General features: G+C 48.3%; 1 protein-coding gene across 8 annotated transcripts in view; it reads left to right on the top strand.

Moving 5' to 3' along the window:
* kat2b (K(lysine) acetyltransferase 2B) overlaps positions 1-25,560 on the top strand; it is a 180,547-nt gene that overhangs the window by 83,677 nt on the left and 71,310 nt on the right. For all 8 annotated transcript variants that reach the window (XM_038797856.1, XM_038797854.1, XM_038797850.1 and 5 more), the window contains one exon: positions 417-562. In XM_038797856.1, the coding sequence (XP_038653784.1) occupies positions 458-562 (105 nt within the window). In that variant the 5' untranslated portion in view covers positions 417-457. The remainder of the gene's footprint in view (positions 1-416; positions 563-25,560) is intronic.

Consider the following 25,560-nt stretch of genomic DNA (forward strand, 5'->3'; position numbering starts at 1 on the left):
GGCAAAGATCATCTATCTGTTTCATAACAAAATTTAATCTGCATTTTATTTCAATCATTTTCCATCTCTTCCTCTTTTACAACTTTCGTTAGTGGGGTAGTTTTACCGTAGCTGTAATTTCAGATTTGTTTGGAACTTTTCATTTACATTTAAATGCCTGCCTGATTGAAAGTAATGGAATCATTTCGCAAGAAAATTGAGTGTGTTTGCAAAACGTGTTTCCAGGAAACGGTCACTCTGTTTACAGCACTTGATTTTCCTGATCTGGTTGGTGGTCTTCTGATTTTTTTAAAAATGGGGCTCTGGGATTTGTAAAGGCAATACTGCAATTTCTTTGTTTACCCAGAGGGAAGTGAAATCCTGTTAATGTTGAAATGCAGAACCAAGAACAAACATTGCACTGTTGTGTTTTTCAGCTGATCACGTTTCCCATTTAGAAAATGTATCAGAAGAAGAAATGAATAGGCTTCTTGGAATCGTACTAGATGTGGAGTACTTATTTACCTGTGTCCACAAAGAAGAAGATGCAGACACAAAGCAAGTTTATTTTTACCTGTTCAAAGTAAGTATAAAGATAGATACTTTTCCATTGTGTCTATTCATTTTAAATCTTTGAGAATTAAATCGGCACCTCATTCTATGAAATGTTCATTCAAATAACAGTTATTGATGTTTAAAATGTTTCTGTAGCAACTATTAAATACCCTCTAATAAATTAACTTCATGGGGCTACTTGAAGCCTTGCAACGTCTTTGTCAACAGTACATGTTTGGTGGCTATTTTCATACGATTGCCTATGGTTGCTACTTTGGTTGCATTCAGCAAATTGGACATGAATTGCAGTCAAAATTCCAAATTGAATTTCGCTCAAATTTATTTGCATATCACAGAATGCAAAAACTTCTGTAAACTGCTCAATTAAGCAGCATTTCAGAACGAAATGTTGATAAATTTGCATGAAAAGATACTTCTTGCATTGGGCTGGGGAAGGCCAATTGCGGAAGGAATTGGGCTTGCTGCCCATGGACATGGATTTGAGGTTTCCGCAAGTGCTGCCGAGGTCCGAGTCGGGCTATTTAAAAGTTAAACTTGATTCTTTGGGTACTTTGCCCGTTATTTCGAAAGATCTAAATATCTATTATAGCCTTTAATGTAGTAAAAAAAACTCCCATTCATGAAAGCCCATTTAAAACATTAAACAATCTGTCGCTTATTTAATCCCTGGTGAAGACAAAGAGACTTGTATTCATAACCCGACATCAAAGATGGCTAATCCTTTAATAACCTCTCTGACCCATCAATAAAACTGTGATCTTAGGACACTGATGGGATAAGTGTTATTTATGCAGATACATTAATAATGATTATAAAAACAGAAAACTTTAGATGTTGGAGATCTGAAAAAGAAACGAAGTGCTGGAAAATGTCAGCAGGTCTGGAAGCAGCGGTGGAGAGAGAAACAGAGTTAAAGTTTTGAGGCCAATATGGCTCTTCTTCAGAACTTCAGTTAACTCTGTTTCTCTCTTCACGGATTCTGCCAGAGCTGCAGAGGTTTTCCACCATTTTCTGTTTTTTTTATTAATAATGATAGTCTTCAGGGTAATGTCAACAAACAGCTATTGTAATTGCCTGCAGAATTTTTTCAAATCTCACTGAAATAGGCAGTCTTTTTTTAAAGAGCTGAGGATTTTAAAATTTCACAGCTTGACAGTTCTACAGATCTTCTTGATCCTTTACACCTCGTGATAAATTCATAACTTCCGCACTGCAGGGTAAGGCCATTGCTAAAGTGAAAATGGGGCCTGTTTGAAATCAGCATTTGAGTTCAAATGACCCTGTTGAGTTTGTTTTTCCCTCATCTATGAAGTATGCCATGTCCCCTTTCCCCTACTGATGAAAAAGTGATCTGTCAGAAATGGGGGCAAGACTTCCTGATTCAGATCCCGTCCACCATTTTTAAAGGCCGATTGAGTCTCTCCATTGCTCTGCGAACATTGGACTCATTAAGAATGATGACCTGTTACAATTTTATTAATATAGCTGAAAAAGGTTTTAACACAAACATAAATTGTTTTAATCAGAGTCCACAGAGTCCAGAGAACAATCCGATTTCAAATAACTTAAAATCATTAAAAGAAATTATAAGAGTCATAGCCACAGAAACCCAGGGAAACCGGGTGCTCATGGCCACAGAAACCAAGGGGAAAGAGTGTTAATGTCCCCAGAGAGAACTTGGGACTCTCTATGACTCATCTTTCATTCTCGCTCCGCAGTATAAATATTTCCCACTTTCTCTGTCTGTTAGCTTTGAGAGTCATCGGACTCGAAACGTTAGCTCTTTTCTCTCCCTACAGATGCTGCCAGACTTGCTGAGATTTTCCAGCATTTTCTCTTTGTTTCAGATTTCAGCATCCGCAGTAATTTGCTTTTATCCAGTGTATACGTATTTATATGTATATTAAATATATAACAGAATCTCATGTATGACTGACCCTGAAGTGTCTTACTACCAATTCTGAATACACAGGTGTATGTGCGAGTACTGTAACAGGTAACGTATTCCGTAGGCTGGTAATCATATGTGTTTCACCGGTGAAAATAGGAAGACTATTGGAATAAGGGGACCCCTATCCTAAAATTATGCTATGTTCACTTCAGTATCTCTGTATACATATACATTTGCATCAAAGATCTTTTGATAGCTATCAAGAGTGGGAGCTTTCACTAAATATTCCTTTTGTTTGTATGGGAAGAGGACAGAGGCATTATACCAAATAGAGTATTTTTAAAATTTAAATATAAGTTGCAATACAATATTTATCTGATAACTTACCGGCAGAGAAGAGAGAGAGAGGCAAATTGCACTACTTTTTCACACCACCTGTCTGCAATCAGAAGGGGTTTTGAATTATTTTATAAGTATTATTACACACCCTGGGTGAGGGTGCATTTAATATCAACCGCCCTTTAGCCAGAGTTGTGACACAATAGAATTAACAAATAGTTCTTAGAAAAATGCCTAAAGTGTATGGGCGGAATTCTCTGCTCCCGGGAAAAATCGGGAGGGCCATCGTGAACTCGGCCGAGTTTCACGACGGCCTTGGAGGCCGCTCGTCACACCCTATTCTCTCCACCCGGCGGGGCTAGGAGCGGTGCTCCGTGACACTCGGCTGCGGGGGCGTCGCGCCAGGAATGACGCGGCCGGCGCGCCTAATGACGTCAGCCACGCATGCGCAGGTTGGCCGGCTCCAACCCGCGAATGCGCGGCTGAGGTCATGACGCTGACGGCACGAACCCGCGCATGCGCGGTGGCCGTCTTTCCCCTCAGCCGCCCCGCAAGACGTGGCGGCTTGATCTTGCGGGGCGGCGGAGGGGAAATAGTGCGTCCGATTTGGACGCCAGCCCGACGATCGGTGGGCACCGATCGCGGGCCTGTCCCTTCCTGAGCACAGTCGTGGTGCTCTTGCCCCAAACGGCCCCCTAAGCCCCAAACGGGCATCTGGTGCCCGTTTCACGATGGCAGCAACCAGGTGTGGTTGCTGCCGTCGTGAAACGGTTGTGAACGGCCGGCTGCTCGGCCCATTGGGGTCGGAGAATCGCCGTTCGCCATGAAAAACGGCGAGCGGCGATTCTTCCGAGCTTGGGGGGGAGAGAGAGAATCGCGGGGGGCGTTAAAAATGTCGGGGGGCCATCCCGCGATTCTCCCACGCCGCGTGGGGAGCGGAGAATTCCGCCCGTTGGCCCTTGGCTGCCCAGTAATTACAGTCACCAGGTTTGTAAATTTAAACTCAATCTTTTATTAATAACCAGAACTGTAATGAAATACGTAGTAAATACAATTGGTTAACTATCATATAATTCCTAATTCCTTAACTTGCCCTCTCCGCCCATATATATATACATATATATATATATATATACACACACACACACACACGAAAAATGAACATAGACAGGAAGAGAGGAGTAAAAATAATAAGTAAAAGATAAGAATCTTTGTTTCAGATGGTTGTTACTAGCATACTTTCCTTCAAACCAAGGTTTCAGGTTGAGATGTCTACTTTACAGTCTGTAATGGTTTTCACTGTAGATTCATTCAGGCCTCTGCAGTTTCAGAAATGCAGCAGCTTTCCTGGAGAGAAAACGAGAGAGCGAGAGTCATTTTCTCTAAGTGTCCAGGATTCAAACTTAACTTTCCCAGGCTCCCTGAAAAATCAGCCCACTCACAAAAAAAAGCACTGCACCATATCTTGGGCATGATCTAACGCGTGATCTTAGCTAAAGGCCGAGAAGTGATGTTGTAATATAATAATGCCCTCCTCTTACTAGATGTATTACTAATACTAATCGGTTATTTGTCACAAGTAGGCTTCAATGAAGTTACCGTGAAAAGCCCTGGTCACCACATTACGGTGCCTGTTCGGGGAGATGTACTACAGGAGCAGCAGTAGGAACGTGTAACTACAACATGACGTGTTTGCAGAAATGCTTTCCATTAGAACTGGGGCAATAGGAACTTATAATATAAAGTGAAAACATAAGGAGAGCTTGTATCTCTTTAAATTGGGAACTGAAATACGTCTATATACCCCGGTCCATATACCTCCATTCGCGGGAAGACTGTTTGTCTAGTCTTCACTTGTACAAAGCCAAAGATCGAACACTCTGTCGTCTTCATTTGTGCAAAGCCACTGATTGAACACTGTGTATGTGTATGTTATTTAATAAATTAAAGCAAGATACTGTGGGTGCCAGGGATCTGAAATTAAAAACTCAGCCAAGCATACATAATGAGGTTTGGCTGAGAGCACAGATATCTATTAGAGTAACACAGTAACTGCACCCCAGAAGAAACATTGACAGCTGAGGCTCTCTGATCTTTTGCATCAATTTCACAGTGTCTGTTGACATAAATTTGTGTTTTCACTTGTTATTTTTAAGGGCAATTTAGCATGGTCAATCCACCTAGCCGGCACATCTTTGGGTTGTGGGGTGACCTATTCAGATGCGGGGAGAATGTGCAAACTCCACTCGGTCAGTGACCCGGGGCTGGGATCAAATGTGGGTCCTCAGCACTGTGAGGTAGTAGGTGCTTTCAATTGTTCGTGCTTTTTAAATCTTCAAAGGGCATGGATAACTGACACTTCTATTAGCTTGCTGTCCAGACTTTTTATCCATAGAGTCAATGGATTACATTATTACAGAGGTTTGTTTCAGACATGCCACTTCACACTGTAGAAAGTGTACAGTGGGCCAATGGGCAAAGTGCTATGAGTCTGGCTTGCAGCATGAAGGGACATGGGATGGATGGAAGGGCAGGGCTTGACATGAGGGCATGAGGGGATGGGTGGGAGTTGGGGGAAATGGCACAGGAGGCATGAGGGAGCATAGGGATTGGGTGAAAAGGAAGAGCTTGGCTTGGGGACATGAGAGGATATAGGGGTGAATAGAAGGGCAGAGACTTGCACAGGGGCTATAGTTGGGTGAGTAGAAGGGCAGAGCCAATCATAGAGGGTAGGTGGGACCTGAGGGAGTGGGTGGGGTGGCTTAACAGCATAGGGCATGAGGAGACATAGTGGGTAGGGAGGTAGCGTGTATTGGACATGGGGAGTATTTGGAGGGTGAAGTGGATGTGAAGGGTAAGGGCTGGAGGGCGTTTGTATTTTTCTTGCACTGGGGTGGCACGGTTAGCACTGCTGCGTCACAATGCCAGGGTCCCAGGTTAAATTTTGACCTTGCACCTTCTCCCTGTGTCGGTGTGGGTTTTTTCCAGGTGCTCAGGTTTCCTGCCACAGTTGAAAGATGCGCAGATTAGGTGGATTAGCCATGCCAAATTGCCCCTTGGTGTCAAAAGGGTAGACGGGGTTACGGAGATAAGGCAGGGGAGTGGCCCTATGTAGGGGGCTCTTTCAGAAGGTCGTGCAGACTCGATGGGTCAAATGGCCTCTTGCACTGTAGGGATTCTAAGACTATCTGAGGGACATAGCCCCTCACGACTGCCCCTCACGATTGAGACAGACCTTTTAAGCAGCCTGCCTTGGCACCTGATAGCCGTTGCGGCTGCCTCCACATTTCTTCCTGTGTCAGCTGGCCTGACTCCAGCAGACATCTGCCCAGCATTGAAAATCCCAGCCTGACCACCCAAGACAAGCGGGCCAAGCCGATAATTTTCCCGTCTCTGCCTCGAGGATGAAAATCAGGTTTAAGACTGTTCAATGTTTTCATGGCTGGAGTAGTGCTCTCAGCAAAAATCTGATTTATAATTCATATGTTTTAAAAACACAGTTTTAGGAATTAAAATTTTAACTGTAGAAAAATGGAGGCATCTGGTTAAGAAACTGTTAAATCAACTCTTGCAGTAGATCGAACTCAAAGTTTCATCTGGCAGAAGATACAGAAGTCTGAAGACCTGCACATCCTGACAGAGGAACAGCTTCTGCTCCACAGCTACTAGACTCCTCAACAATTCTTCCTTGGACTGATCTGTTCTCTGTAAGAACACGATTCATGACGCCCTATGCTGCTCTTGTTTAGCCTTGTTCCACACTGGACCCAATCACTATTTCTCGATGTACCATTTGTCAATGTACTCTGTCGATTATTCTTTTTGTCTACTATGTACATACTGTGTACGTTCCCTTGGCCACAGAAAAATACTTTTCACTGTACTTCGGTACATGTGACAATGAATATCAATCAATCAACAAGCCTGGGTATATTGAACTTAAAAGGTGGCCTGTGTTTAACTGCAAGGTCAGAGTTATTGTGAAAAAACTTAAGCAAGAAATGTTCCATCCCTAAGCTTATAGTGGACCCAGGGCATCTGGGCAAGGGTTGTAAAACTCTATTAGCATTATACATTATAAATATAATTTAGAGAATCAAAGAGTAGCATGGAAGGTAAAATCATTTGTTAACGTTTCTGTTTGGGAGCATCCAAGAGCATGCTATGCCATCATGGAGACAGGATGTGGGGGTAGAAGGTTCTTTTGTTTAATTTATCTGTATGTGTTTGCTGACAAAAGTAAACAGTTCAGTTTGGGAACAAAAAGAGCCAGTTGCAGATTTGGTCTACTGTCGGCTGCAACTTACTGAGTGCAGAGAGCCAAAGGATATGAATGTTATCATGCATTTAAACAAGAGAAAATGCGAACTTTATCATTCACCGCACAAGCTGGAAGATTTGTCAACTTTAAAGCTAGAGGAAATCTACAGTGTTTCTCACAGAACATTGCAGCATACTGCAGTCAGCTTGAATAGTAAGGTTGGAAAGAGGGGAAGTAAAAAGTCAACTGTGTTCATCGTAAAAGTACCAAAAATTATAATGTTAAGTTAATCATGCATGTTTTGTTTAATGTTTGTATTCAAAAAGGTTTGTTTTAGTTTTGAAAATGTGAAATCTTGTGGGCATAGTTCTGTCAGTTAATTACTGGGAATTCGGATTTCCTTTAAACGTTAATGATCTCTAAGAAAGATTGAAAAAAGTTAGGATTAAAATTGCACTTCACTCCTCCCCGTGTTAGTGCTGGGAGGGTGGGTGGGTGGGGGTTGGCGGATGACTTGCCTCCCCCCAGGAGCAATGTCGCCTAAGGTGCTGCGGGCTTGCTTAAGAAGCATCAAGTGGGATTTTCGCCCCTCACTGAGGAGGCAGTCTCACCCTTGGGAGGTGATAGCCAATCCGATTGGCTGGCAGGTCCATCAATCCCAGTAGTGGCAAGGGCGCATAATTGATAAGTTATTTATATTTATTTTCTTCTGCCTCAAACCAATCCTTATCTATAATAGCTTTATTTTCCTTCTGTTAGCTACCATCTCTGTCGAGATCTAGTGGCAACTGGCTGCCAATAGTGAGGTGAAGGGAATGGGCATTGCACAAGAGAAAAGAGTTGCAATAATGCAGAGTTCCAGAGGGTTGGGCAGCTAAAGAAGGCTACCAAGCTGGAGAGGACAAGACCATAAAGCGATTTATATACAAAGGTGAAATTTTGAGATGTGAGGATCAGTGAACATAGAAATGATGAGTGAATGGGAGGACTAGATGCGAGTTTTTTAATAATTCATTTACGGGATGTGGGCATCGCTGGTTAGGCCAGCATTTATTGCTGATCCTTAGTTGCCCTTGAAAAGGTGGTAGTAAGCTGCCTTTTTGAAACCCTGCAGTCCCTGAGGTGCAGGTATGCCACAGTGCTGTTAGCGAGGGAATGCCAGGATTTTGACCCAGCAGCAGTGAAGGAACAGCGATATATTTCCAAGTCAGGATGGTTAAGTGACTTGGAGGGGAACCTCCAGGTGGTGGTGTTTTCAGGTGTATGTTGCTCTTGTCCTTTGAGGTGGCAGTGGTGGTGGGATTGAAAGGTGCAGCCTCAGGAAGCTTGGTGAGTTTCTACAGTGCATCTTGTAGATGGTACACATAGCTGCCACTGTTCATTGATGGTGGAAGGATTGAATGTCTGTGGAAGGGGTAGTAATCAAGTGGGCTGCTTTGGTCAAGCTTCTTGAGTGTGTTGCAGTCAACCAGGAGAGTATTCCATTACTTGTGCCTTGTAGATGGTGGACTGGCTTTGCGGGGCGGGGGGTGTCAGCAGATAAGTTAGTCGCCGCAGGATTCCTTACCTTTGCTCTTGAAGCCACAGTGTTTACCTGGCTAGTCCAGTTCAGTTTCTGGTCAATGGTAATCCCCAGGATGTTGATAGTGGGGGTTTCAGTAATGGTAATGTCATTGAATGTCAAGGGACGATGGTTAGATCCTCTCTTGTTGGAGATGGTTATTGCCTGGCACTTGTGTGGCACGATTGTTACTTTGTCAGCACAAGCCTGGATATTGTCCTTGCTGCATTTGGACATGAGATATGATGTAAAATGACAGCTTTGAATAACCTAAAGTTCTTGGTGGGTGGTAGAAGGGAAGGTGGCCTGAAAAACGTTGGAATAGTTGAGTTTGGAGATATAAAAGGATGGGAATTTCAGCTACATATGAACTAGCGCTGAACTGACAGTGATGTTTTGAAATCACTCAATGCACTTAACATTGTAAGCCCAATGAGTGTTTTAAATAACTAAAGAGATGATTTTACTTCTTTGTCCTGGAAAACTGGCCAAGACCAGGCAACAGACCTGGGGGAACAACAGGTATACACACAGAAAGCGCGAGGGTGAGGAGAAAATAGTGAAAAAAATAGGGCTCAAAGAGCAGCAGGCAAGGAAATTTAAGGAATGAAGATCAGCCATGATCTCATTGAATGGCGGAGCAGGCTCGAGGGGCCAGATGGCCTACTCCTGCTCATAGTTCTTATGAATGACGAGGGAAAAAATAGAGAGTTGAGATTAAGAAGAGTTTGAAAGAAGGAAGAGAAGAGGTTTTCAAATCAGAAACAAACAAAAATTCAGTAGGTAGTTTGCTAATTGACAAGTAAGCAGCACAATAAAAGTAATCAATTGTGAATTTTGGAACATCATAAACTCAAAAGGGGTGCTCATTAAAAGTTATACAGCAAAATGTAATTGTCAGCAACAGCTACCAATTCTAAAAATGGACCAATCTAATCTAAATATTTTTTTGAAATCCATTTATTATATTGGACAAACAAAGATTAACTCACAGAAGGGAGAAATTCCATAATGCCTATAAACTGTCTCATTTGTGCCTATTGGTGTGGTGACTCGAGACATACATTGGAGGCTTCCAGTAGTTAACAAAGGAGTTTATTGATGTAAAGTAAAGGCAGTTAAGTAACAGGCACAAAACACCATACAACAGGTCTTTAAAAACAGGTCCACGCTGCCCAGGGTCCTTCTCCAGGCCCCAGTGCAAACATCCAGTTGGCCCGGTTTCATGCACTACGGCGCAATTGGTCTCATGGTGATCTGTGGAGCCTGTTCACTTAATTTGATTTGATTTGATTTATTGTCACATGTACCGAAATACAGTGAAAAGTATTTTTCTGCGGCCGAGGGAACGTACACAGTACGAACATAGTAGACAAAAAGAATAATCGACAGAGTACATTGAGAAATGGTACATCGACAAACAGTGATTGGTTAGAGTGTGGAACAAGGGGCCAAACAAAGCAAATACATGAGCAAGAGCAGCATAGGGCATCGTGAGTAATGGTCTTAGAGCGAACAGTTCAGTCCGAAGGGGAGTCGTTGAAGAGTCTTGTAGCTGTGGGGAAGAAACTGTTCCTATGTCTGGATGTCCGGGTCTTCAGACTTCTGTACCTTCTGCCTGAGGGAAGGGTGTGGAAGAGGGCAAAGCCTGGGTGGGAGGGGTCTCTGATAATGCTGTCTGCCTTCCTGAGGCAGCGGGAGGTGTACACAGAATCAATGTGGGGGTGGCAAGCTTGTGTGATGCGTCGGGCTGAGTTCACTACACTCTTGGACCGAGCAGTTGCCATACCAAGCTGTGATGCAGCCAGATAAGATGTTCTCTACTGCACATCTGTAGAGGTTTGTGAGAGGCCACACTTTAATGGGGCCACACTACCATATCCCCCCCCGGCTCCCCCACCCTTATTAAAACTATATACAAAACCTACCGGAGACAACGGGCGGGATTCAACGGACTGATGTTAAGTTCACTGTTGGAGGTATTCTGTCGGGTGTTTCTCAGCGGTTGAGGTGCTGAAAAAGCATTCCACAATCCAAATGAACTTGCCTTTTTTTGGCCTTGGGGAGTTTCTCCACACCGAGGACGAACTTAAAAGGATATCCAGCTGGCGTATTGGAGCTCACCAGCAAGAAAGGCTCCTCGCAGATTGGGGTGCCATTTTATCTGGCAGTCCTGATTCCCCCACCCACCCACACACCCCAACCTTGGGAAGGCCCTCAGGAACCATCCCCACACTCCCTCTCTAAGTGCCATGCCCCCCCCCCCCCCCCCCCCCCCCAGGCCTGGGGCTGATCCCTGGCAGTGCCAACCTGGCACCACCCTGCCCTGTCCCCAACCACCCGGGGGTCTCCGATGGCCTGGGAGACTTCCCCTGGTGCCACTATGCCAGGTCCACGGTTGTGTAAAGCAGTACTAAACGTCACACTGGTGAGATCTCCCAGGCGCGATCATTGAGTTCTGGGTGCTGGGTGAATCCGGCGTCCTGATATCTTGATCTTGACCAGCGAGTGTGATATCCTGGTCGTGCCAGGTGGAGCGAGTTGGGTGACTCACAATCAGCCCAGCATGGAGCTCGATTTGAGGCTCATGCACGATTCACCCACTGCGCCCAGATCCACGCCGGGCATAACAGGGTAACAGGGTCGCTGAATCGCACACAACAGGGGAAAGAGGGTCCATCAAAACGTCACTCAGTCCAGAGACCTCTGGGTCCTCCCATACCTCCGTAGTACTAATAAAGGCTTAGCATTCTTTTGAGCGATCGAATGGTCAACTGTCAGTGCCACCTCGGGAGGCAGGCAATCTGACCTCACCAGTCTTAACAGGTACAGGTGGCTGAACAGAAACAGGAGTCCCTGGTTCCCCTTTGCTCAACAGAGTTACAGGAGTGTTCACGATGTCGAATCCAGGTTGGGGTCTCCACCTCTCAAGTAGTCGATGTATTTTCCTTTTTTTGGGAAAATATTTTTATTAAACTTTTATCTTTTTATACTCGAAATATGAAAAGTACAAAAATTATAAACACCAGTAAACCAAATAATAAGAACAGTAACTTAATAAACTCACTCCCGCCCCCAGACTCCCAACAGCTAACAGTGACCAATTCCTTAAAGCACAATATGAATGGTTGCCAGCGGGGCAGCACGGTGGCGCAGTGGTTAGCACTGCTGCATCACGGTGCCGAGGACCTGGGTTCGATCCCGGCCCCGGATCACTGTCTGTGTGGAGTTTGCACCTTCTCCCCTTCTCTGCATGAGTCTTACCCCACAACCCAAAAAAGATGTGCAAAGTAGGTGAATTGGCCATGCTAAATTGCTTCTTAATTGGAAAAAAATAATTCGATACACTAAATTTATGGAAAAAAATGAACGGTTGCCAGGGTAGAACTCTTCAATTGATTCACTCACGGTATATTTGACCTTCTCGAGGTGCAAAAACTCCATTAAGTCACCCAGCCACGCCGAGGTGGCTCCTCGTCGCCAGTCTCCAACTCAGAAGGATTCGCCTCAGAGCAACCAACGAGGCTCATGCCCCCGCACCCACCCACAGCTCCTGCAGATCTGATACCCCGAATATAAAGGACAGGGCTCCAACTCCATATTCAAGATTGCCGATGTGGTGCTGAAAAAAAGAGACCTAGGAAGCCAAAAGCTTGGGACAGGACCAGAACATGTGCGTATTGTTCGCAGACCCACTCAAACAGCCCTCGCACCTATCCTCAACCCCCTCAAAAAATAAAGTTGTTGTGGTGAGGTGCGCCCTAAACACTACCTTGAGCTAGATCAGACTCAGCCTTACACAGGGTTATGTAGCATTCACCCTGCGGAGGGACGCACTCCACACCTCCTCCTCCAGGATTGGTCCCAGCTCCTCCTCCCATCTGGCCTTCACTCTCTCCACTGAGACCAACTCTTCCATTGACATGCTTTCTGGTAGTCTTCCTGTTCACACTGCCACAGAGGGCAGCACAGTAGTTAGCACAGTTGCTTCACAGCTTCACGGGCCCAGGTTCCTTCACAGCTCCACGGGCCCAGGTTTGATTCCAGGCTTGGGTTAATGTCTGCGGAGTCTGCATGTTCTCCTCATGTCTGCGTGGGTTTCCTCCGGGTGCTCCGGTTTCCTCCCATAGTTCAAAGATGTGCAGATCAGGTGGATTGGCCATGATAAATTGGCCATAGTGTTCAAAAAGGTGAGGTGGGGTTACTGGGATAGGGTGGAGGCGTGGGCTTAAGTAGGGTGCTCTTTCCAAGAGCCGGTACAGACTCGATGGGCTGAATGGCGTCCTTCTGCTTTGTGGATTCTAGAACATAGAACAGTACAGCACAGAACAGGCCCTTTGGCCCTCAATGTTGTGCCGAGCCATGATCACCCTACTCAAACCCACGTATCCACCCCATACCCGTAACCCAACAACCCCCCTCCCCCCTTAACCTTACTTTTATGAGGACACTACGGGCAATTTAGCATGGCCAATCCACCTAACCCGCACATCTTTGGACTGTGGGAGGAAACCGGAGCACCCGGAGGAAACCCACGCACACAGGGGAGGACGTGCAGACTCCACACAGACAGTGACCCAGCCGGGAATCGAACCTGGGACCCTGGAGCTGTGAAGCATTTATGCTAACCACCATGCTGCCCCTATGATATGATATGATTCTATGATATGAAACTGGCCCTCACTTGGCCACAACCCATCCTTCCAACCAAGGTGAACCTGAAGTGAAATTATGGAACAAAACCAGGTCTCCCACCCAGAACGATCTGTTGCGCCTCTGTTCTGACCGTTGGCTCTTCTGGGAGGCCTGACATTCGTTCATCTTCCCGCCAAATTTGGAAACACAAGATCCAGCCGGGTTCTCAGCTGATGGCCCATGAGCAGCTCAGCTGGTGTGACCCCTGTGATTGAATGAGGGGTTTAGTTGTATAGCAACAAAAAATTAGCCTAACTCTAGTGAAATAATTTAACAGATTGCTTTTTCATGGCATATTTGCAAGTTTCTCAGCCAGACCGTTCAGTGCTGGGTGGTTGAGGGCTATTTTAGTGTGTCGTATGCCATTTGCACGCACAGAAACCTGGAAATCATTGCTGGTTAAGTGGGTGCCATCGTCCGAATCAATTGAATTGGGAAGCTCATGAATGGCAAACTTGCTGCAAGGCATCCACTGTGGCCGTCGAGGCAGAGGTCCCCATCTCTTGAACTGATAAGAGTGGGCATCCACCAGCACCAAAATATCTTGTCAATTAACGGGTCCACGTAATCAACGTGGACCCTGATCCATGGACGACGGCCATTCCTAAGGGTGAAGGGTGGCGGAAAGTGGCAAAGATTGCTGCCTTTGGAAAGGGTGTCGATGGGTGGCACTGTTGTACTAGTTCTTCAATGGCTTTATCTAAGTCTGGCCAACAGACGTAACTCCAATGTCAGCATTTTCATCTTTGTCTGCCCTGGGCGGGCGCTATGTAGCTCTTGAAGGTTGGGCCTCCTCGCCTGAGATGGGCCGACCACCTGTGAAGCCCACAGTCACGCCATCTTCCCATGTCAACGTGTCCTGACGAGTGAAGTAGGGCCTCAGCTGTTCAGACTTCTCGTAATGCCAGCCAGACTACATCATTGTTTAACCTTTGAAAGTATGGGCTCTCTTTGGGTCCAGTTGCGGATATGCCCCACGGGCACTGGCAGAGGGCCTACGAAGTTTAGAGCTGGAATGATGATTTGGGGAACTGGAGGTGGTGAAATGCTCTTGGGTAAAGGCAGGCAACTTTACCAACATAGTTGTATGCCGTTAACAGCAAGGCCCAATGCTGCACCCTCGTTGAGGCTCTGGGCGGTATGGCCTTACCGTCCCTTAAAAGGTCCAATAATAACTTGTGGTCAGTCACTATGTCGAACTGTAGACTGTACACACACTTGTGGAATTTCATCACATCGGATATAATCTCTAAACCCTTCTCTTCAAACTGTTTTTTAAAAATATTTTATTCAAGGCATTTTCAAATAATCAAGCAAAAGCAGAAGAACAACCAAACAACTCTATAAACAACCAACGCCCCCCCCCCCCCCCCCCCCCCCCCCCCCCCCACCACCCCGCCTTATCCATTTTAATCCCCTTAATCAATAAACGGCTTCCACCTCCTGGTGAACCCATCCACTGACACCGCAAGACAAACTTGACCTTCTCCAGCCTCAGGAATTCCACCAGGTCGCTGACTCCCACCCCCGCTTTCGGCGGCTCCGAGTCCTGCCACCCGAACAAAGTCCGTCTCCGGGCTATTAGGGAGGCAAAGGCCGAAACGTCAGCCTCTCTCACCCCATAGACACTCGGGTGTTCCGACACAACGAATATCGCCACCTCTGGACTCGGGACCACTTCCACACCCAGCACCTTGGACATTACGTCTGTGATTCCCTGCCAGAACCCCTTTGACCTTGGACATGCCCAGAACATGTGGATGTGATTTGCGGGCCTCCCCGTGCACCACCCACACCTATCCTCCACCCCCTCAAAAAACCTACTCATCCTTGCGACCGTCATATGAACCCTATGTATTACTTTGAACTGAATGAGGCTCAGCATCTCACACGACAAGGTCGAGTTCACCCTCCGCAAGTTCTCTGCCTGCGTCTCAGTCCCACCTCCCCTCCCAGTTTCTCCTCCCACTTACATTTAATGCCCTCTAGTAGAGCTTCCTCCCATTCCATCAACTCCTTATAGTCATCGGTCACCTTCCCCCCCACCTATTTCATCCATTGACAGTACCTTGTCTTGCAACCTCAGAGGCGGCAGCCCAGGAAAGTACGGCAGCTCTCCTTACAAAGTCTCAAACCTGCAGCTACCGAAAAACGTTTCCCCTGGGCAACGTGTACTCTTGCTCCAGGTGCTCCAGCTTGGCAAATTTTCCCCCTATAACAGATCGGCAAACGGCACAATCCCTGCCTGCCGCCAACCCCTAAACCTCGCATCCAGCCCCGCCGGCGGAAACCTTAGCAGCACCGTCAAATTTACTGTCTGCACCCGCCCTGACAGCGGCAGCACATCCCACTTCTTGAAGTCCACTTTCATCTGCTCCACTAACCGAGTCAGGTTCAGCTTCCACGCAGCCCGTGCCACCTGGACACCCAAGTATCTAAAGCTCACCCCCGCCACCCTAAACGGCAACTCCCCTAACCTACTTTCCTGCCCTCTAGTCTCAATCGGGAACACCTCGCTCTTCCCCATATTCAACTTGTATCCCGCAAACCGGCCAAATTCGTCCAAATTCCCCATGATGCCTACGATACAGCAACAGTTTGTCTGCGCAGAATGAGAACCTGTGCTCAACACCCTTCCCCACCCTTGCCTCAATCCTCCCCGTCTCCGACAGCCTTTGAATGCCATTGCCAGCGGCTCTATCGCCAAGGCGATAAGCAATGGGGAGAGCGGCGGCACCCTTGGCCTCGCTCAGAGTACCCACAACAAACTCACTCAGTTCATTCAGGGGCAACGCGTCGTGTACGCGGTGCGGTTATACAACAACCAACCCAAGCCCTAACCCGCCTGAAACCCGGACCACAACCCATACCTCCAGCAGATACTCCCACTCCACCCGATTAAAACACCTTACCTGCTCCATCGCCACCAGACTCTCCATCACCTCCCTGCAGCTCCATTGGGGCCCCAGTCCCTTACCATCCGCAATCTCTATTTTGGAAACTCCGGCCCTCCAAAAGCAGCCGCATCCTGACACCCGACGCCCCCCCCCCCCCCCCCCCCCAACTCCCCACCTACCCTGCCAATCTCCCTCGTCGCCTCTTGCTTTCTCAACTGATGGGCCAACATCCTGCTGACCTTCTCCCGGTACTCATATACTGGCCCTCTGTAACTGCCCCACCGCCTTCCCCGTAGACACTAACCCAGGGGTGGGCAAACTTTTCCGTGCAAGGGCCACATTCAGAAATTCACAATTCACAAAGGGCCGCATAGTATATTAAGTAAAATAATTACTTCACCCGGTTATGATTCTGGGCGCCTCATATAGAACATAGAACAGTACAGCACAGAACAGGCCCTTCGGCCCTCGACGTTGTGCCGAGCAATGATCACCCTACTCAAGTCAACGTATCCACCCTATACCAGTAAGTAACCCAACAGCCCCCCCCCATTAACCTTAAAAAATAAAAAAAATTTTTTTTTTTTTTTTTTTTTTTAATGACTTGGAGGGCCGCAGAAATACCTTTGGCGGGCCGCATGCGGCCCGCGGGCCGTAGTTTGCCCATCCCTGCACTAACCCAAACTCCATCTGGAGTCTCTGCCTTTCCTTTAACAGCCCTGCTCCTGGCATCTCCGAGTTTTTCCTTTCCGCTCTCAAGATCATGTCCACGAGTCTTACCATCTCTACCTGCTCTGCTTTCCCCCTATTTGCCCGAATTGAAATAAACTCTCTCCCTAACAACCCCCTGTAGCGCATCCCACAGTGTGGCGGCCGTGATCTTCCCCAGTATCGTTTAGCTCCATGTACCTCTGAATGGCTGCCCTCACCCGCTCGCGCACCTCCTCATCTGCCAACGACCCCACATTCAGCCTCCACTGTGGGCGCTGCCTCCCTCGTAAATCTCCACCCAGTGCGGCACGTGGTCTGAAACCTCAATCACAAATACTCCGAGCTGACCACCCCTGCCTAAAGCATCTTATCCAGCATGTACATGTCAATCCGAGAATACATCTGGTCACATAGAAGTATGAATACTCCTTCGCCCTCGGACTCCGTAAGCTCCAGGGGTCCAACCCCGCCCCCCCAACGTGTTTCATAAACCCCCCTCAGCTCCTTTGCCACTGCTGCCACCTCGATGACTTGGGACTCGACCGGTCCAAGCTCGGTTCCATAACTGTATCAAAATTCCCCTCCCATAATCAGACGATGCGAGTTTAAGTCAGGAATCTTCCCTAACACCGACCTCATAAAATCTACATCACCCCAATTTGGAACATTCACAAGCAGCACCGGCAGAAAAATACTTTTCACTGTACCTCGGTTCACGTGACAATAAACAAATCCATCCATACCCTCCGGCTTGCCACTCAACATCACATCCCCCCCCCCAACCCCCGCCTGGAGCGGCCACAATACACCCCACCTCAAACTCTACCCGCTTATTGACCAATACTGCCAACCCCTCATTTTCATACCTACCCCCGAATGAAACATCTGCCCCACTCATCCCTTCCTCAGCTTCTTCTGGTCCCCTATTTTCAGGTGCATCTCCTGCAAAAAGGCTTCATCTACCTTCAGGCTCCTCAAATGTGCAAATACGTGACCGTTTAACCGGTCCATTCAACCCCATCGTGTTCCACGTGGCCAGCCCGGTCGGGGGGGGGGGGGGGGGGGGGGGACTCCGCACCCCCTTGCCCTGCCGATCAACCATACCCCTTTTTGAGCCAGCCCCTGGCCTGTGTCACGTGACCCTCCAGGCCCGTCCTCGGATGTCCACCGTCATTGATCCCTTTCGAACTGAGCCACACTAACCACTCCCATGTCAGCAACCCTCCTCACCCACCCTGAAACAAAAAACCAGCCCCATCCCCCCTGTGTCTGCCTCTTGGCAACCCCCCACCTCATTCCCGTTAACTAGCCTGCCCAGCTGGCATGTTGGCCCCCACCCAAAGCCCCTATTGACCCTTCCTCCCCATTCAACCCCCAATCCACCCAAATATTCATCCCTAAAGAGTAACAAAAGGCACACCTACCATCATTGTTCCCCCGACTGCTTGGAGACTGTAGACTGGTCCATATTCAAGGCCACAGTAGCTAACCTGGATGAGTATGCAACCACATTCACAGACTTCATCAGTAAATGTGTCAAGGACTGTGTACCAAAGAAGACAATACGCGTATTCCCCAATTGGAAACCCTGGCTCAACCAAGGGGTCACTCCCTGCTGAATTTCCGGCTGGAGGCGTTCAAGTCTGACGACTCTGACCTATATAAGAAATCCAGGTATGACGTACGGAAAGCCATCAGGTATGCAAAAAGACAATACCTCATCAAACTAGAGTCCCAGGTCAACGACACTAACCCACAATGACTATGGCAGGGCCTACACAAAATCAGGCTATAATGCAAAGCCAGGCGGAATATCTGGGGCTGGAGCATCCCTACCCAATGATCTGAACAAGTTCTATGCCGACTTTGACCAGTCAGTCAGTGTATAACCCCCCCAACAGCCCTGGACACCTATACCCACTATTACAGCCTCGGAGGTAAGAGCTGCCTTCTTGAAAGTGAATGTGCGGAAAGCGATGGGCCCCGGCGGAGTCCCTGATCAGAACCTGCGCAGACCAGCTGGCGAGTGTATTTGCAGATATCTTCATCACCTCACCCCTCCACTCTGAGGTCCCCACCTCCTTCAAGAAGACCACCATAATACCAGTACCAAAGAAGAACAAGGTAGCCTGCCTCAACAACTATCGACCGGTGGCCCTGACGTCTGTTATCATTAAATGCTTTGAGCGGCTAGTCATGAGTTGGATCACTGCCAGCCTCCCAGACGGTCTCGATCCACTGCAGTTTGCCTATCACCGCAACAGGTCCACAGCAGATGCTATCTACAATCAACACTCGAACACCACGTCAACAAGGACCACCTATAAGACTGCTGTTCATCGATTACAGCTCCGCGTTCAACACCATTATCTTGACAAGACTAATAACCAAACTCTGCAATCTTGGACTTGACCCCTCCCTGTGCAGCTGGATCCTCGACTTCCTCACCAACAGACCACAATCTGTAAGGATAGGCAACAGCAATAATCCTCAACACCGGAGCCCCACAAGGATGTGTGCTCAATCCTCTCCTGTACTCCCTATACACACATGACTGTGTGGCAAGATTTAACTTCAACTCAATCCATACATTTGCGGATGATACGACTGGTGGGCCGTATCTCAAACAATGACGAATCAGACTACAGGTGGGAGATAAATCACTTGGTTGCATGGTGTACTGAAAACAACCTCTCTCTAAATGGTGGAAAGACCAAGGAACTGATCATCGGCTTCAGGAAGCGCAGCACGACACATACTCCCGTCTGCATCAATGGCTCCGAAGTGGAGATGGTCGATAGCTTTAAGTTCCTGGTGGTCACCATCACCAACAGTCTGTCCTGGTTCACTCACATTGATGCAACAGTCAAGAAAGCCCAACAACGTCTCTACTTCCTATGGAAGCTAAAGAAATTTGGCATGTCTGCATCGACTCTCTCAAACCTCTGCAGATGTGCGATAGAGAGCATCCTATCCGGCTGCATCATAGCCTGGTATGGCAACTGCTCGGTCCAAGATTGTAAGAAACTGCAGACTGTGGTGAACTCAGCCCAACGCATCACACAAGCTTTATACCCCACATTGATTCTGTATAGCCCTCCCGCTGCCTCAGGAAGGCAGACAGCATTATCAGAGACCCCTCCCACCCAGGCATTGCCTTCTTCCAGATCCTTCCATCAGGCAGAAGGTACAGAAGCCTGAAGACCCGCACATCCAGATATAGGAACAGCTTCTCCCCCACAGCTACAAGACTCCTCAACGACTCCCCGTCGGACTGATCTGTTCCATGTAAGAACACCATTCACGACGCCCTATGCTGCTCTTGCTCATGTATTTGTTTTGTTTGGCCCCTTGTTCCGCACCGTAACCAATCACTGTTTGTCGATGTACCATTTATCAATGTTCTCTGTTGATTAGTCTTGTGTCTACTATGTATGTACTGTTTCCGTTCCCTCGGCCGCAGAAAAATACTTTTCACTGTACTTCAGTACATGTGACAATAAATCAAATCAAATCAAAACCTGTCCTCACAAACCCACCATCAGAAAAATTTTTTAAAAGCGCACAAAACTCCTCCAAAGTTAAATGTCCTCACACTTCTCCCAGTCCATTGTCTCTCATAAAATCCATTGCCTCCCCTGGCATGCCAAAATAATACTCTCGCTTCTGGAAAGTCGCCCACAGGCGGGCTGGGTACAGCACTCTAAACTTCACTCCCTTTTTAAAGTGGGCAGCCTTAACCCGGTTAAGCACTCAGGTCCTGATACACCTGCAGCTCGTTTCCTTCCCAGATACATTTTCTGGTCTGCCTCACCCATCGAAGGATTGTCTCCTTGTCCAGAAAGTGGTGCAACCGCACCACCATCATCCTTGGCGTCTCACCCACCTACGGCTTCTTCATCAGCACCCTGTGCGCTTGGTCTACCTCCAGGGGCCGGTTAAAGGCCCCCTCCCTTCATCAATTTCTCCTGCATCTTTGCCACGTACACACCGACCTCCGTACCTTCATTGCCATCGGGCATCCCCACAACCCTGTTGTGTTGCCTTCTGGAGTGATTCTCCAGATCCTACACCTTCTCCCTCAGCCTCCTCTGGCTCCCCTGAATCATTCCCACCTCCGCCACCAACGAGGCCAACTGCTCCTTGTGCTCCCCAAGCGCCTCCTCCACTTTCTGGATCGCCAAGCCCTGAACTCCAGCCTCTGCTCCACTCGCTCAATCCCAGATTTAAGTGGTTCCATCACCTTAGCTAGGTCTTCCAGGACCTCTTTCCTCTACTGCCGTAACCTGTCGTTGAGGAGCTCCATAGACCGCTGGGCAGATAGCGCAGCTCCTGCACTCCACCATCTTTCCCTGTGACACACCACAAAGACTCTCCTACTCCAGCAGCTCTTTCCTCTTGCCCCTCTCCTAGTCCGTGGATCTGTTCACCAACCACACCAGAGGAGTAAATCCTTCCCCCGGCACACCTGCACCTCTTGCTCTCAAATACTCTGCCCTTTGGGCGCCGTAAAGACCGAACTGCCCCTGTACCGTAAGGGAAGTATCACATGTCAGCACAACTGGTTTCCCAGGTCAAAATACACCAAGAGATTTGAAGACTGTAATGCTTGCTTCATGACTCAGAAGGCTTCCTTTTGGGGCTCTATCTATTGCCACCACTGATTCTTCCTTAATCGCTGGTGTAATGGTACCTATATTGTGGCTAAATTCGAAATGAACCTTTAATAATAATAGTTCATACCGAGGAAGGATTTAAGCTCTCTGACATTTTTAGGACCTCTCGTATGACCTTGACCTTTTCCTCCAAGGGGTGCAATCCTGTTGCTTCAACACAAAATCCTAGATATGTCAATTCTGAAGCTTGAAAAGTAATTTTTTTGCGTATTAGGTGGACCCTTGCATCATGAAACTTCTTTAATACTTCCTTTAGGTTGGCCTTGTGTTCTTCTGGTGTAGTGCCAGTGACTAGCATGTTATTAAGGTAAACCATTACCATGGGAATTCCCTGGAGGAGATTTCCATCTTGCGCTGGAAGATAGTGCAGGTTGGAGCAGTGCCGGATGGCAGTCTGGTATACTGGATGAGGCCTTTGTGAGTATTGATTATAGCAAATTTCTGAGAATGCTCACCCAACTCTGGTTGCAGGTAGGAGTGACTGAGGCTCACTTTTGAATATGTGAGTCCCCCCGCCAGCTTATTTTTAAATAAAATATATTTATTGACATTTTTTTATTTATAACAAACACGACATTAACATCAAACAGCCCAGAAAACGAATATCGAATTGGGCAGTATCGTACAAAAGGAAACAAAAAAGAAAAAAGCACCCAAACGAACTTATAAATCCCACCCAAAGACAGACTAAAATAACCCAGTTCCAGGAATAACTACCCCCCCCCCCCCCAAAAGCTGATGGTGGTTAACTCTTTAAAGTAGGAAATGAATGGCTGCCACCTCAGGTAGAACTCTCCACTGACCCCTTAATGGTATACTTGACCTTTTCCAGATACAAAAATTAAATTCCACAAGGTCATCCAACCAGGCCAAGGCACTGGGCGGATCAGAAGATCTCCATCACAGCAGAACTTGCCTCCGGACTATCAACAAGGCAAAGGCAAGAACATCCTCCTTCACCCTGGTCTCTAGCCCCGGCGAGTCCGACACCCCGAAAATGGTCACCAATGGACAAGGCTCCAGATCAGTGTTAAGAATCGCTGACATGATGCTAAAGAAGGAGACCCAAAAGCTTACCATCCTTTTTTTTTTTTAAATAATTTTTATTGAGAAATTTTGAATTTATACAACAATAACGCACCTTAGTAAAATACCGAAAATAACAATAATATTAACAATCATATACATTCGCCCCATCCCCATGAACAACCCAGCATTTTAACAACAACGCAAATGAACACACTATAAAGTTACAGAATAAACACTACAATAATGCACCCCCCCCCCCCCCCCCCCCGGGTTGCTGCTGCTATTGACCCAGTTACCTATCTCTGAGCCAGGAAGTCCAGAAAAGGCTGCCATCGTTTATAGAACCCTTGTATTGATCCTCTCAGGGCAAATTTGACCTTTTCCAATTTTATAAATCCCGCCATGTCACTGATCCAGGTCTCCACGCTTGGGGGCCTTGCATCCTTCCATTGTAACAGAACCCTTCGACGGGCTACTAGGGACGCAAAGGCCAGGGCACCGGCCTCTTTCGCCTCCTGCACTCCCGGCTCCACCCCAACCCCAAAAATCGCGAGTCCCCACCCTGGTTTGACCCTGGATCCAACCACCCTCGACACCGTCCCCGCCACCCCCTTCCAGAATTCTTCCAGTGCTGGGCATGCCCAGAACATATGGGCGTGGTTCGCAGGACTCCCCGAACATCTGGTGCACCTGTCCTCACCCCCGAAGAACCTACTCATCCTAGTCCCGGACATATGGGCCCGGTGCAGCACCTTAAATTGGATGAGACTAAGCCTCGCACATGAGGAGGAGGAGTTGACTCTCTCCAAGGCCTCCGCCCAAGTCCCATCCTCTATCTGCTCCCCGAGTTTCTCCTCCCATTTAGCCTTCAGCTCCTCCACTGACGACTCCTCCACCTCCTGCATTACCTTATAGATGTCAGACACCTTCCCCTCTCCTACCCACACCCCCGAAAGCACTCTGTCCATCGTCCCCTGCGAGGGCAGCAAAGGGAATCCCTCTACCTGTCGCCTAGCAAACGCCTTTACCTGCAGGTATCTGAACATGTTCCCCTGGGGAAGGCCAAATTTATCTTCCAGTTCCCCCAGGCCCGCAAACCTCCCGCCAATAAACAGGTCCCTCAATTTGCTGATGCCCGCCCTTTGCCATCCCCTGAATCCCCCATCAGTGTTCCCCGGGATGAACCGATGGTTGCCACCCAGTGGAGCCTCCATCGAGCCCCCTGTTTCCCCCCAATGCCGTCTCCACTGTCCCCAGATTCTTAGGGTCGCCGCCACCACCGGGCTCGTGGTAACCCTCTTGGGGGAGAGCGGCAACGGTGCCGTTACCATGGCACCCAGGCTTGTACCTCTACATGACGCCATCTCCATTCTTTTCCACGCCGCCCCTCCCCCCTCCATCACCCATTTACGCACCATTGACACATTGGCTGCCCAATAGTACCCCAGAAGGTTGGGCAGCGCCAGCCCGCCTCTATCCCTTCCTCACTCCAGGAATACCCTCCTCACTCTCGGAGTCCCATGTGCCCACACAAAGCTCAGAATACTGCCGGTCACTCTCCTAAAGAAGGCCCTGGGGATAAATATAGGCAGGCACTGAAAAAGGAACAAGAACCTCGGAAGCACTGTCATATTGACGGACTGCACCCTCCCCGCCAACGACAATGGCAGCATGTCCCACCTCCTGAACTCCTCCTCCATCTGATCTACCAGTCTGGTAAAGTTATGCTTGTGGAGAGTCCCCCAGTCCCTGGCCACTTGCACCCCCAGGTACCTAAAGCTCTCCCCTGCCCGCCTAAGCGGGAGCCTACCAATTCCTTCCTCCTGGTCTCCAGGGTGCACCACAAACACCTCGCTCTTGCCTAAGTTTAATTTATAACCTGAGAAGGTCCCAAACTCGGCTAGTAACGCCATCACTCCCGGCATCCCTCCCACCGAGTCCGCCACATACAGTAACAGGTCGTCGGCATACAACGACACCCTATGTTCCTCTCCACCTCGCACCAAGCCTCTCCACCTCTCTGAATCTCTCAATGCCATCGCCAGCGGCTCGATTGCCAGTGCAAACAACAAGGGGGACAAGGGGCAACCCTGCCTGGTCCCTCGGTAAAGCCGGAAGTACTCTGACCTCCTCCTATTCGTAGCCACGCACGCCATCGGGGCCTCATATAACAGCCTTACCCATCTAATGAACCCTTCATCAATTCCAAACCTCCCCAACGCCTCCCATAGGTACCCCCACTCCACTCTATCGAAGGCCTTCTCCGCATCCAGCGCCACCACTATCTCTGCCTCCCCCTCAATCGCCGGCATCATAATGACATTCAGCAATCTCCGCACATTCGTGTTCAGCTGCCTTCCCTTCACAAAACCTGTCTGGTCCTCATGCACAACCCCTGGCACACAGTCCTCTACCCTGGTGGCCAGGAGTTTTGCCAGCACCTTGGCATCCAGGTTGAGGCGAGATATGGGCCTGTATGACCCACACGGCTGGGGGTCCTTGTCCTTCTTAAGAATTAACGAGATCAGTGCCCGTGACATCGTCGGGGGCAAAGTCCCCCCTTCCCACGCTTCGTTGAGTGTCCGCACCAGCAAGGGGCCCACTAGGTCCACGAACTTTTTATAAAATTCCACCGGGAACCCATCCGGCCCCGGTGCCTTCCCTGACTGCATCTGCCCGATCCCCTTAACTAGCTCCTCCAGCTCAATCGGCGCACCCAGCCCCTCCACCTTCTCCTCCTGCACCTTCGGGAAAGAAAGCCTGTCAAGGAACCTCTCCATTCCCCTCCTCTCCCCCGTTGGCTCCGACTGGTACAGTTCCCCGTAAAAGTCCTTGAAGACCTCATTCACCTCTACCCCCTTCCGCACCACATTCCCACTCTTGTCTCTCACTCCAGCAATCTCCTTAGCCGCATCGTGCTTACGGAGCTGATGAGCCAGCATCCT

Source organism: Scyliorhinus canicula, chromosome 5 (assembly GCF_902713615.1).
Source record: "Scyliorhinus canicula chromosome 5, sScyCan1.1, whole genome shotgun sequence".
Taxonomy (NCBI): domain Eukaryota; kingdom Metazoa; phylum Chordata; class Chondrichthyes; order Carcharhiniformes; family Scyliorhinidae; genus Scyliorhinus; species Scyliorhinus canicula.